Source organism: Octodon degus, unplaced genomic scaffold (assembly GCF_000260255.1).
Source record: "Octodon degus isolate 3935 unplaced genomic scaffold, OctDeg1.0 scaffold00096, whole genome shotgun sequence".
Classification (NCBI taxonomy): domain Eukaryota; kingdom Metazoa; phylum Chordata; class Mammalia; order Rodentia; family Octodontidae; genus Octodon; species Octodon degus.
Window position 1 is genome coordinate 10,557,146 of NW_004524672.1, and position 13,065 is coordinate 10,570,210.

At 38.9% G+C, this 13,065-nt stretch overlaps 1 protein-coding gene and 1 pseudogene across 1 annotated transcript in view; both read right to left on the reverse strand.

Annotated features, from left to right (window-relative positions):
* Nucleotides 1-4,800: 4,800 nt before the first annotated feature.
* Vil1 (villin 1) overlaps nt 4,801-13,065 on the reverse strand; it is a 49,085-nt gene continuing 40,820 nt past the window's right edge. The window contains exon 20 of the mRNA XM_023723026.1: nt 4,801-4,910. Coding sequence (XP_023578794.1) covers nt 4,884-4,910 — 27 coding nt within the window. The 3' untranslated portion in view covers nt 4,801-4,883. The remainder of the gene's footprint in view (nt 4,911-13,065) is intronic.
* On the reverse strand, nt 8,256-9,596 carry LOC105743071 (annotated as a pseudogene).

Below are 13,065 nucleotides of genomic sequence, written 5' to 3' on the forward strand. Positions count from 1 at the left end.
AGTATCTTTAGCTTGGCTAAGTACATTCTTTAAGTAAAAATTTGCCTTAATAGTTAGAGTGATCTGTTAATCTGTGAGTTTCCTTGTGTTGGGTGTCAGAATCACCATCTCCTGTTTTTTAGGGTCCTCATTCTTCATTTGAAACGCTACAGCTTCAATGTGGCTCTGTCTCTTAACAACAAAATTGGGCAGCAAGTCATCATTCCAAGATACTTGACTTTGTCGTCTCATTGCACTGAAAATACAAAACCACCTTTTACTCTTGGCTGGAGTGCACATACAACAATGTAAGTCCTTAAGAGGCAGTGTCATTACCTTCCCTTTGAAATGGGCTTAGTAGCCAATTAAAAGAATGACTGAGCACCATAACATGACTCCCAGGTAGAATCAGACCAAGATTTTAATTTCAGAATTTTCATGTTAAATTACTGCCTGATGGAAGTAATTGAAGAAAATACTTAAACAAAATTTCTTTACTAAGGGCTACCCAAATAGCTCAGCAGATTAAAGCACCTGCAAGCAGGTATAGGGGCCAGGGGTTCAAATCCCTGGGCCTGCTGTGCTGGCCCCACCCCAGGGGGGCACTGAGACAGCAATTGAGGCTGGTTGTGGTGGTGCATGTCTATAATCCCAGCTCTTGGGAGGCTGTAAACAGGTGGATCACTATGAGTCTGATCTAGTAGTAAGACACTGAACACCCTGTAGATCCTTCCCTAAAATAAAAAAAAAAAAATTCTCTTCCAGCTCTAGCTGCCTTTCTTACTAAGGTACAATGTAGGTGGTGCTCTTACGCTTTTAGACCACTGGAAGATTTGAGTTACCTTAAAAATCACCCGGATGCTGGAATTACTGATTATAGTATTCTTCCCTGAGGTGCTATTTCAATAGGTCTGAGATGCCACTTGGGAATTGTTATATTTAATCCTTCAGATGAGATTCTTTGGGACATGCAAATTTGAGAAATTATATACTCAATATTATGCTGGAGCTCCCAAAATAGAGTCTTCCTTCATGAATATAAATTACCAACAGTGTGAAGAGTTGCAGTGACTCCTAGAACCTTTTTAAAGAGAAAAAAATAGAGTAATAGACATTTTAGGGAGTGCATAAACATTCGCCAGCATGAACTGATACTGTGCAGCCCTCAAAGGTTTATTAAAAGCATGTGCTCAGTCTTAATATTCAGGGTTTTTTCTCTTTTGTCTTTTTAAAATTTCTTTTGGAGTGGATGTTTTGCTAACACAAACTGCCCTCTGCTGGTGGAGTTTTTACCCATCCTGGCTGTGGAGTTGTGTCACTCACCACTAATGTAGGATCTTTATGGTTACTGGCCTGAAACTCTGACTTTGGATTTCGCTTTCAGACTTTAGACAAATTCCTTGGCTTGTCCATAGGGAAAAGAATAGGGTGGGGAGTGAGAATATTTATTGGAGAATAAGAATAGCTCTTGAGAGACAGGAGAGTCCCATCTAGCTTGTGCAGTGAGAGCTATCATTGTTTTAGGTTTTTTGGTTGTTTTTTTTTTTTTTTTTGGTATCGCGACCTTGCTCTTGCCAGGCAGACAGCTGAGCCACTAAGCTATATCCCACCTGAGAGCTATTATTGTTTTATTGTTTAAAAGACTTGAAAAAAGGTAATTTCTCCCAAGTTGTTGTTTTCATATCCATTGCACTTCATTTTCAAAGCTATTTATTTTGATTATTAGATCAGGAAGATCCCAGAGGTGATATTTCAATTTCTGTCTTGGCCTCTGTTACTAGTAATTTCTAAGTGTCATAATTGTTTGTTTTTTCAAGAAGATATATAAGGGGGAGATGGCTCAGTGGAGTAAGTGCTTTTCTGGCAAGCGCAAGGGCCTGAGTTCAATCCCCGGTTCCGCCAAAAAAAAAAGATATATAAGTTGTGGCACAAAATAAAATAATTCATTTTATAAGTTAAATGTGTCTTTAACAATGTAATTGTATACATTATATACACTGTATTTTCTAATTTTCTGATAGTTCTAGACCATTGAAAGCTTCTCAAATGGTGAATTCCTGCATCACCAGCCCTTCTACACCTTCAAAGTGAGTTGTATTTCTTGTGTACCCAGAATGTGTATTTTTAAGGATTTGGCTTACCCTGATCTCTAAGATGGCCCCACTTTATTCTTCTTTTTGCATGATAATTGCTCTGTACTATCCATACTTTAGAATTTTCATAATCTTATTTAGGATACTATATAACTTCTAATATAGCAAGTTCTTCAAAGCAAAAGAAGTTTAGATAATTCTTTCAATATTTTCTTTTGAAATTTATATGCTATTTCATCCTAAAAACCCTATAACTAAAGACAAGGAAGTTTAAGGATTAAAAGGATAAAGTAGCCCCTGTTGGTCTATAGCACCCTTCTTCAAAGATAGACATGGAACCCCAAACCTTTTACCTCTCGCTAGTCTGAGACTTACATTCTTTCACACTGAATAGGAGAACTTCTGAAATGGGATAGGAAAACAACACTGGATTCCTTGCAACCACATGCACTGGAAATGCAGCTCTTCTGCAAAGATTTTGTGTTTTTGTTTAAGACCAATGGACCAGGGATATAGCTCAGCAGCACAGCGCCTGCCAGGCAAGTGCAAGGTCCTGAGTCCAATTCCTGATACAAAAAGAAAAAGACCAAAACTATCTTAAGAGGAAAGCAAATGTCTTTTTGAAAAAATCATACCTCTTTTCTAAGGTTTTGCTAGAATCACAGTTCCTGATTAGACAGTTCCAATTGACTTTGTTGTCATTTGATTTTAAAATTCGTTTTTCTAAAAATTTGATGTCCCAAAATACCTTAGAAGAGCCATTTTTGTTGTTTAAGGGCTTTGGTGGGGCTTATATAATCATAAAATGACATTTGGGAACTGCTGTCTTCTTTTCCTCCTGTTAATTATTTTTCAGTGCAATTAAAACCAGATGACTAACATGACTAGAAATCTGAAATGGTACCGATATGAATACTCTTGCCCGTTCTCAAGATACAAATGAGCAATACCACTTGGCTGCTTAGAAAGTGAGCAAGTGATGCATTTACAAGATGAATATTTTTCATTGCTACAGGCAAGCTGCCTTATGTAAATATAGTTATTATTAATGGAATGCACTCTTTATGTACCAAATCACGATAGTTGCAAGAAACAGATAGTTTCATTAGACATCATTATACCTTGGCATGGTCATCTGTTCTCCAGGGTCTATTGATACAAGAATGTGAGAGTTGTGCAGTAAAGGATTTAGGCCCTAGAAGAGTCATCATGCCGATCAAACTTAAAAGAGGCTGAATTATGAACTGTAACACCATTGGTTCTACTGATTGCTCCTTTTATACATTTGACCCTGGTAAACTAATAACCAGGTGTCGTTCTTTTCACCAAAATATTTACCTGGATAAATTCATACATTCAGGTTTGCTTGGTGTGCATTGAACCAGAAAAGAGGAATTAAGATGGCTAATTGGCTATTTCTAAGTCATACTAAGAACCCTTTGAACATGTAACAGGAGGCTGTTTACGTGTTCAGGCTGGAGTGCAGTGATACCGCAGCTGATCCAGCCGTAGTTGATATGTGGGCCTCTCACTGACTGCTGCCTCTTTTCTTTGATCTCTGCTGTTGTGCAGTCCTCCTGATTTCCATTGTGCCTTCTTGCTTCCTAGTGTCATCACTCCATATGTTTATTTGTAGTTTTCACATTTAGATTAGCTGCATTTTTCATATTTTCATTTTATATATATCATAAGAACATATGAATTTATTTTATCATCAATCCAAGACAGTTCTTTGGTATTTACCTCTTTTCCTTAAGTTTCTTCCAGTTCATTGAAAAAACACAGTAACACCTTACTTATCTGGTATAAGTAAGAATAATAATTGCTATTCCACAAAGGTTAATTTTTTATATAACTGAAGTTTACCTTTTTAGCATTTATCTTTTAAAAGTTTTAGCCATTTTGGATGAACACTTTTCTAAAATATGTTGCACTCTTATATTCCTAATTATAGTAAATATAATTTATATTAATAATGTAGGATGAGCACTATGAGTGTTGCTTATTGCACTATGTATTAACTTGGTACTACACTCAGATGAAGCTCTTAATTATTACAGAGCAATTTACCTTTACAGAAAATGTCTTTGTAGTTCTTTTTTCCTTTTCTGGATTATTTTCTCTATCATTTTCTAGCTCTCATTTCTTGATGAACTTGCTACACTATTTTGTACACTATTCTCGGGTGAGAAAGTATCCGTCTTAAGTGCATGGGCTTTAGAACTGCCTCGTTAGAAGGCCTTTTTCTTACTTTGGCACCTCTGTTGTGCAAGACAGGTTGCCAAAAGTCTGACCTACGGATAATTGGATAAGTGGACTGTTACTGTTATTTTAAAGTGCATGCATCGTAAGGTAAAAGATTAAAGAATAGTTCTCATGCACTTTTTTTGTCAAAAACACTTATTGCAATGCCTGCATGAATCCAATAGTATTTTATAAAGACAGCAGCAAACTTCATTGGGGTTGATCATTGACAGAAAAAGGTACAATATGATTGGTTTAATGATGATATAATAGCATAGGAGTTACCTAGTTTTCAGAGCATGGCTATGTAGGAGTGGGTCAAAGGTAATGATTAATATATCTCTTGAAAATGTATTTTCTCTATAAAATAGTTTTCCCATAATGGAAAAGTGTTTTGTTTGGTATTTATATTTCAAAAGAATAATAAAAACAAATGTTTATCAGATTTTTTTTTATTGCAGGAAGTTCACCTTCAAATCCAAGAGCTCCTTAGCTTTATGCATTGACTCAGACAGTGAGGATGAGCTCAAACGCTCTGTAGCTGTCAGCCAGCGACTTTGTGAAATGTCAGTCAGTGAACAGCAACAGGAAGACCTGGAGAAAGTAAGTAATTTTTCATCAGAACACCTAACAAAGATTTGTGAAGTTCTTACTATCCAAATAAAATACCTTTTATAACTACTGTGAGCAAACCTAAGAAATAACACAATGTGGACAATAACTCAGTGGCTCTGTTCAGATACTAGCATAGGTGGGTTTTTTTCGTTGTTTAGATTTTGGCTTTTTGAGATAGTGTCTCATTTATGTAATTTGGCTGGCCTCACATTGATGGTGAACTGCCTGCTTCATTCAACCTACATCTTGAGATTATAAGCCCAACTACATACTAATTGTATTTTACTTTTTTTGTTTTTCTTGAGTCAGGGTCAGGGTCTTGCTGGGTATAGCCCAGATAAGCCTCAAACTCCCAGTTGATCCTCCTGCCGCAACCTCCTGAGTGTTGGACTACAAGCATGTACCATACCAGTCCCAATACTAGTTATAAAGGTTGTACTTTCTCTGGCTACTCTTGGTCTTAGTTAAAAGGCCAAGAAGTAATTCACTAGCTACGAAGACTAATCTATATTTATAAAATTAAAATAATTATAAGTAAAATTTCTTCTGATACCCTTCTACTTTTACACATTAGACCTCAAATAATTACCTAGTTTTAGTAGCAGTTGTTTGTGTAAGGGAACTGCAGTAAACATTTTACATCAACAGAGCAACCAGATAATTCATTTACATTGTGATTGTGAAGACTCAGCTACATTATCATCTACCTTAACACTTAGTAATTAAAACATTAAAAATTTAAACTTTTCTAGGTATTTCAATCATTTTATATTACTGTTTATTATAAACTTCCCTTTTGGTAATATGACAGAATTATAGTAGTCATGCTGTGTTCTCAGTTCTCTCCTACCTTACTTTAAAGCTAGTAGTGCACGTTTCTCACCTTGAATGAGAATTAAAATTCAAAAATATTTCCAAAAATAGCCAGACATGGTGGCACATGCCTGTAATCTTAGCACTTGGGAGGCTGAGACTGGCCGATCACTGCATGTTTGAAAATGAATTCTAGGACAGCGTGAATGAACTACATAGTAAAAACCTATCTTAAAAAGACATAAAAGGAGGAGGGAATTCTTCCAGAAATAAATGTTATTTATACTGTAACATTGTAATATTTACATAATTTTGTATGGTTTTTACTTTTCTCATTTAAACCTAGCCAACATTTAAAATGGATTTGTAGCTAGGCATGGTGACACACACGTGTAATCCCAGCACTCAGGAGACTGAGGCAAGAGGATCACTGCCAGCCTGAACTGCATAGTGAGACACTGTCTCAGAAAGGAAAAAAATAAAATGGAATAGTGGGTACAATGAAGAGAATATTTGCAGTATAATCCATACTGACCAAAAATACACTGAGCAATCTGTTTTGAGTGATTTTATCAATTTTTATGTATTTCCAAAATTTCTACAAAGTGCATACTTCACACCTAATATAATCACAAGAAAGTATCAAGCCAAAAATAAAAGTTCCAGCACTCTGGGATACTGGGGCAAGAGGATCATTAAGTTTGCACCCAGGCTGTCTCAGATATTTTTTAACACATGTGGGTCTGATTTATTTCACTTAGGAGTATATAGCCTACAGTTCATCCATTTACCTATAATTTTATTTTTTAAAGGGTTGAAAATGTAACAGTGCAAAGGCTCTGGGTTCAGTCATCAATACTGCCACAAAATACAAAAAGTACTCTTTTTTTTTTTTTTAAGTATTTAGTACAGGTTGTACAGGGTCTCACTATGTAGATGGGATTCGTATTGATCCTTCTGTTTTCAGCCTCCCGAGTGATGGGTTTACAGGCATGCCATACCATGCCCAGTCTCATTTGCTATCTCAGTGCACCCTGGGGGCAGGACCAGCATGGTGGGGGCCTCTCGGACAAAAGTATTGTATTCTGTATTCTTATGTGTTACTGGTTTTTGTTTTTGTTTGGGAGGGCTTTGTTCTTTATTTGTGTGTTTGTTGTCTTTTTGAGACAGAGTCTGGATACGTAGTTCAGATTGGCCTTGAGCTCACTTTGTAGCCCAAACTGGTCTCAAACTTGCAGCGATCCTCCTGCATCAGCCTCCCAGGTGCTAGGATTACAGGTGTTGTGTCTGTTGTTTTAAAAACTAAGTTTGCCAGATTATTTTTGTTAAGTAACCCAAAGGAGCAAAGAAATTCTTAGAAATAAAATTTCTGCTTTAAAGTCTAATTCATAGGAAATAGATCTTTTCCAAATGGAAAGGGGACCAAGAGTTGGAAAGAAGGGGGATAGGCAGGAAGGTGAATGTAATAAAAACTAAGATGTCTTGTTTATGTACTGCAAACTTGCACTAATAAACATAAAAGCTTGAAAAGAAAAAAAAGGTTGCTATATTTGTACACACTCTAGTTTCCTCTAAAAGTAGCTCTCTTTAGGATTCAAAATTATGCAGACTCGAGCCTGATAAGTCTGAATTAGAAAACTCAGGATTTGACAGAATGAGTGAAGAAGAGCTTCTAGCTGCAGTCTTGGAGATCAGTAAGAGAGAAGCTTCACCAACCTTCTGTCATGAAGATGATGATAAACCAACCAGCAGCCCAGATACAGGATTTGCAGAAGATGATATTCAAGAAATGTCTGAAAATCTAGACACTGTGGAAGCTGAGAAGCCCAGAACAGTCTTAGAGCCAGGTACGTTTAAAATGTGTATATTCAGTTTTAACTGGAAGCAAAACGCTGTTGGGTTTTATATATATGCATTAGTTTTTTTCTGTCTTGATGTCAACATTAATGCTTTCCCTCTTATTAAATTTATAATCATTGCCTGTAATATCATTGATAACAGTGCTTTTGTCTCTAATTTATTTCTTCTAGATCTCTCTTTTAATTCTATTTTTAGTGCTACAACTCCCTAAACTGAACTGAGGAACTTCTTATTGTCATGTACAGTTTGTTCTTGATTGCCTATTCCAGTGGAGGAGAATATGTGAGATTATCAAAATCACTAGTAATCATAGGTCTTTAAACCTGTACCAGCTTTAAGGAGAACAAACTTAATAAGTACTTTATGTCTTTGTTCTCTGTATACCTTCTTTTTTCTTTTTTCTTTTTCTTTTTTTTTTTTTCAATACCTGAAATCAAACTCAAGACCTTATGCTTCCAGGAAGGCGCTTGTGTTGCTCAACTATATCCCTAGCCCTACACTGTCTTCTTAAGCTATACTTTCCCCAGTCAAAATAATCCATTATCACATTACCCGTTTATTTAACCTCACCATTCCACATACCTTAGTGCATAACTGAAACCTAAAGATAAACCTTCCTCTGCTTTCTTTAGTTTTGTGTGTTTTTTTTTAAATTTTCATTTTAATGAAATGAATTTGGAAATAATGTACATTTCCATGACACCAGCACTAGTTTTCAGAGTCACAGTAAAATACACAAAATTATATCTGTAATTATTATGAGTGCCAACATTTCAAGCAGTAATTTCTGTTACATGGCAAACAAGATCAAGAATGCAACCATCAAACAAAAGAGACCCATAGCTTCAGACAAGGCAAATCCCAGGATAGTATATGAGAACAGCTGCTGCTTCAGCGAAGGGTTTCTGGTATAACCAATGAGAAGGCTGCCAAAGACTGTTCCAATACCAGCACCAGAACCAGCCATGCCCACAGTTGCAGCACCTGCACCAATAAATTTAGCAGCAGTATCAATGTCTCTGCTGATTGCACTGGTCTGAAACTCCCTTCCGGATTAGCTGACACACCATTCTGGGCCCCATTAAATACTGTAGAGCCCTCTTCAGCCCTAGCTTCTAGCTGAGATAACACTGATGCAGAAATTGGTCTATATGCTACTCTGGATCCAGCTCAGATCAAAGTGGGGGTGTAGGCAAGTTTAGGGCAGGCGAATATTGTAGTCTTTGGAGGTGCGCAGCAGGAGGATGTAGGTGACAGGCGACGTGGGCTCCTCTCCTGCTTCCTCTTTTCTTGAGGTGGCGGCAGTGGCTGCAGCAGCAGAGATCAAAGGAGTGGAGCTCCTTTCTTTAGTTTTGGTTTTTTGTTTTGCAATGCCCAGGACCTCTTATGTGCTAAGCAAACATAGTATCAACTAATGTCCATCTCCAGCCCATTTTCCCTTATTTGTTTACTATGGAAAGTATATTGAGCAAAGACAAGAGTAGAGATTAATATAACAAACTCTTTCAGTCTAATGTCTTCCTGAAGTCTCCTAACACTCTTTTTGTACATCTAGACTCATGATATAGCTCTATATTTTTCAGAGATGCAGTCATGAAAACTCGGCCTTCACTCTCAGTACTGTGAGAGAAGCCTGTTTGAGCTCATTTGAACCAGGCCCTCTATGCAAATCCAGACTTTTTTTTTTTCTTTACCCCCCATTTTATGTATTTGGTACAGGGTCTCACTACACAGCTCAGACTCACGGTGATCCTCCTGTTTTCAGTATCCCCAGCGTTGAGATTACTGGCGTACACCACCACTCTTGGTCTCCCTGGCTGGCTCAGCGCACCCCAGGGGTGGAACCGGTGTGGCATGCAGGTCCCTGGAGTTGACAAAACAGGCGCTTAGCCCGCTGAGCTATCTCACCGGCACTCAGGCTCTTTTTCTCTCCTGTACCTTCACAGTTTTCCTTCTGCCTCGCATCTTCTTTTTCATCTCAGTTATATCCATTGTGTCTTGATGTTGTAATTTAGATGTCCCCCCCAAAGCCTCATGCACTCACAGGTCAGGCTTTTGGAAGGTGAGTCTACTGATATGTTTATAGCTAAATCTGATGCTGGCAGGTAAAGCCTGGTCAGACAGTGTGGGTGGGTCACTCAGAGGCATGTTCTAGAAGCATCCATCTCCTTTCCTTCTCCCTTGATCCCACTCTACTCCCCGCCACTATTCCATGAGTTTTTCTTCTCTACTGTGGCCCTCTGCCATGCCACCCTGCTTTGGAGCCAGTTGACTATGGGCTGAATCCTCTACAGACTGAGAACCAAAATAAACCTTTGTCCTTAGTGTTGAGAGTGTCAAATGTTGTGCCTCAGCAGTGATAGCTAACCTGGATACTTGCTGTCACCCATCTTTGAAATGCTTATTTGACAGCTTCATTGAGCTCCAAAGAGACAGTGCAGGGGTAAGTAGGGGTGGACACATACAGGACAGTTCTCTGCCTGCTCAGGAAAGATGACATGGGCAGTGGAGATCCTCACAAGACTACAGGCAGAACACTTTGCACACATTTATTGTGCAGACTTACTAAGAGGAGCACAAGAAGCAGCACACAGAGCCTCAGCAGCTTCTCAGTTTCCACTGTTATAAATTTATTTTTTAGTATTTCTGGGAGCTGAACCTAGTGTACTCTGTCTCTGAGCTATACACTCTCAGCCTTGGCTGTTTAATTTTGATTCCTCCCTCTGCCAGTTATACCTTCACTGTATCATCAGATGCTACCGTCACCTACCCAATTGCTCAGGCCAAGAAACATGTTTACTTTGATGTGTTTTACTTCACCCCTTGTTTTTTTTGGGGGGGGTGGTTCTACAGGGTATTAAGGGTCTTGCTAGTAGATCGGACTTGGTAGTGATTCACCTGTTTATAGCCTCCCAGGTGCTGGGATTACCAGTGCGCACTACCACACCCAGTCTCAACTGCCATCTCAGCATGCCCCTGGGGCAGGGCCAGCATGGCAGGCCCGTGAATTGAACCCCTGGCCCCTGCACCAGGTTGCAGGCGCTTTAATCTGCTGAGCTATTTGCCTGGCCCCACACCTTGTTTTTTAGTCTGTCAGCAAACTAACTCAGTGGCATCCACAAAATATGTTCAGAATTCAGTCATTTATAACATCTTTATGGCAACAGCTCAAACTTTCCATCTCTGGACTGGTCCCTAAATAATGTTCCTTTTTCTTTTGTCCCTATAGGACTTCTCAAAATAAAGCAGCTAGAGTAGTCTTTTTAAAGCATAAAAAGGTTGTGACACTCTGTGTCACACTCGCATTGAAAATGTATTGTGATGTCTCAAGACACATAATGACTGAGCTTATTAACTATGTCCTTTCTCCACACTGTCCTCCACTTTCAACTTCCCTACCTTAACCCATTAGCCTTATCTCTGTCCTGCAGGTATGCTAGCTTCATTCTCATCCCAGAGCCTTTATGTTTAAGTTTCTCTATCTCTAGCTTACATCAGTGCATTTTTCAGTACAGCAGATTCTCAATAAATATCTGTGACCCAACAGACTGGCCATGTGGTGAATCACTAAGGAGTGGCATAAGAGTGCTAAGTACGGTTTCAGTCTTCAGACACTCAACACTGGGAATAGTGTACATAAAGTCTCAGAAAGGAGAAAGGCCGTGGCAAGTTTGTGAACCTAAAGAAAAAGCTGAGAGTGATTTGCATGGCTGGAACATGGTGTTAGAGAAGGAAGAAGATGAGGCCTAAAACCGTATTTAGCAGTTCTATTTTTATTTCAAAAGCATTGGAATTATTGAAGATTTTAAGGAAACAAGTGTCTTTAGTAAAGATTGATATGGGAGGGAGGATAATGCTGGCTTTATTATATAGCACATAAATTAGGGAAAACCAGAATAATTCTGTGAGACCTGTTAGCACATTACTACAAAATCCAAACCAAAAGTTAATGGTTCCCCCAAGCGAAGGTTTTTGGCTTTGAAGTAAAAGTTGGTGGATTCAACTAAGTTGAGGTGAAGGGTAAATGAGAGTAAGAAATAAATGTAACCCTTAAAACCGAGTGTATTAACACGCAGCTATTTCCCTGCATTCTAGGAAGCTGAGGTGGGAAGATTACAAATTCAAGTCCAGCCTGGGCAGTTTAGCAAGATTCTGTCTCAAGCTGGGCGTGGTGGTACATGCCTGTAATCCCAGCACTCAGGAAGCTGAAGCAGAGAGATTGTGTGAGTTTAGGCCAGCCTGGGCTACCTAAGCAAGTTCAGAGCTAGCCTGTCCAAAAGACCCTGTCTTTAAAAAAAAAAAAAAGCTTAATCTTAAAATTTAAAAGGACTAAGAAATGTAGTTCACTGTGAAGGCCCTACAGTCTATCACCCAGTACCAGAAAAAGCAAAAGGAAAGAGAAAACAGAAAATCCTCAGGTTTCTGTCTTACGAACAACTGTGGACAGTGATCTCATGCACTGAAATAAAAGACATAGGAAAAAGAGAGGCTTCAGTTCAGGTGGAAAAGAGGTAAATGATATATTCAGTATAAGAGTGTTATGTTTTAGGGCTGGGGAGATAGCTCAATGGTGTAAGTGCCTTTTTTCGCAAACCCGAGTTCAATCCCCAGTACCACATGCCACGCTGGCTCCAGGCCGTCCAACCACCGAAACCAGACATGGTGATACATGCCTGTAATCCTAGCACTGGGGAGACTGAGACAGGAGGATCACTATGAGTCCAAGCTGTGTGGCAAGACCCTGTACCAAATGAATGAATGATTTAAATAAATGAAAGAATATTGTTAGCCTGTGTCCCAGTTCCTCTGGAGGCTGAGGCAGGAGGATTACAAGTTTGAGACTAGCTTGGGCAACTTAAATACTAAGAACCTGTCTAAAATAAAATTTGTATATAAAGTGGTTGGGGATGTAGCCCAGTGGTAAACACTTGCCTAGCATGAGCAAAGCCTTGAGCGTGGTTCCCTGCAATGCCAGGGAAAGCAGGGAGACTCTTTTGCAACCAGGAAATTCAGAGTGTTGTCTTCTCATGACTATTCACTCAGCAGTTTAATGCAGTTCAGAATAACTAGTTGTGATTTTGAATGTAAAACCAAAATGCTGTAAGCTTCAGAATTACCTCTGCAGGCCCGGGGACATAGCTCAGTAGAATAAGCGCTTGCCTGGCAAGCGCAGGGTCCTGAGTTCATTGCCCAGTACCGCAAAAAAAAAAAAAAAAAAAAGAATTACCTGTGCAATAAAAAAAAAAGTATTTTATTGAACCACAGAGATGGTTCAGTAAAATGCATGCTTGCCTGGCAAGCTCAAGGGCCTGAGTTCAATCCCTGGTTCCACAAAAAAAAAAAAAAATGTGTCTGTTTAAACAGGGTGTGGTTGGGCTGGAGAGATGGCTCAGTGGTCTAAAGCACCTACTTAGAACAAGCTTAGCAAAAGCATCAGGGACCGCGGTTCAATCCCCCAGCA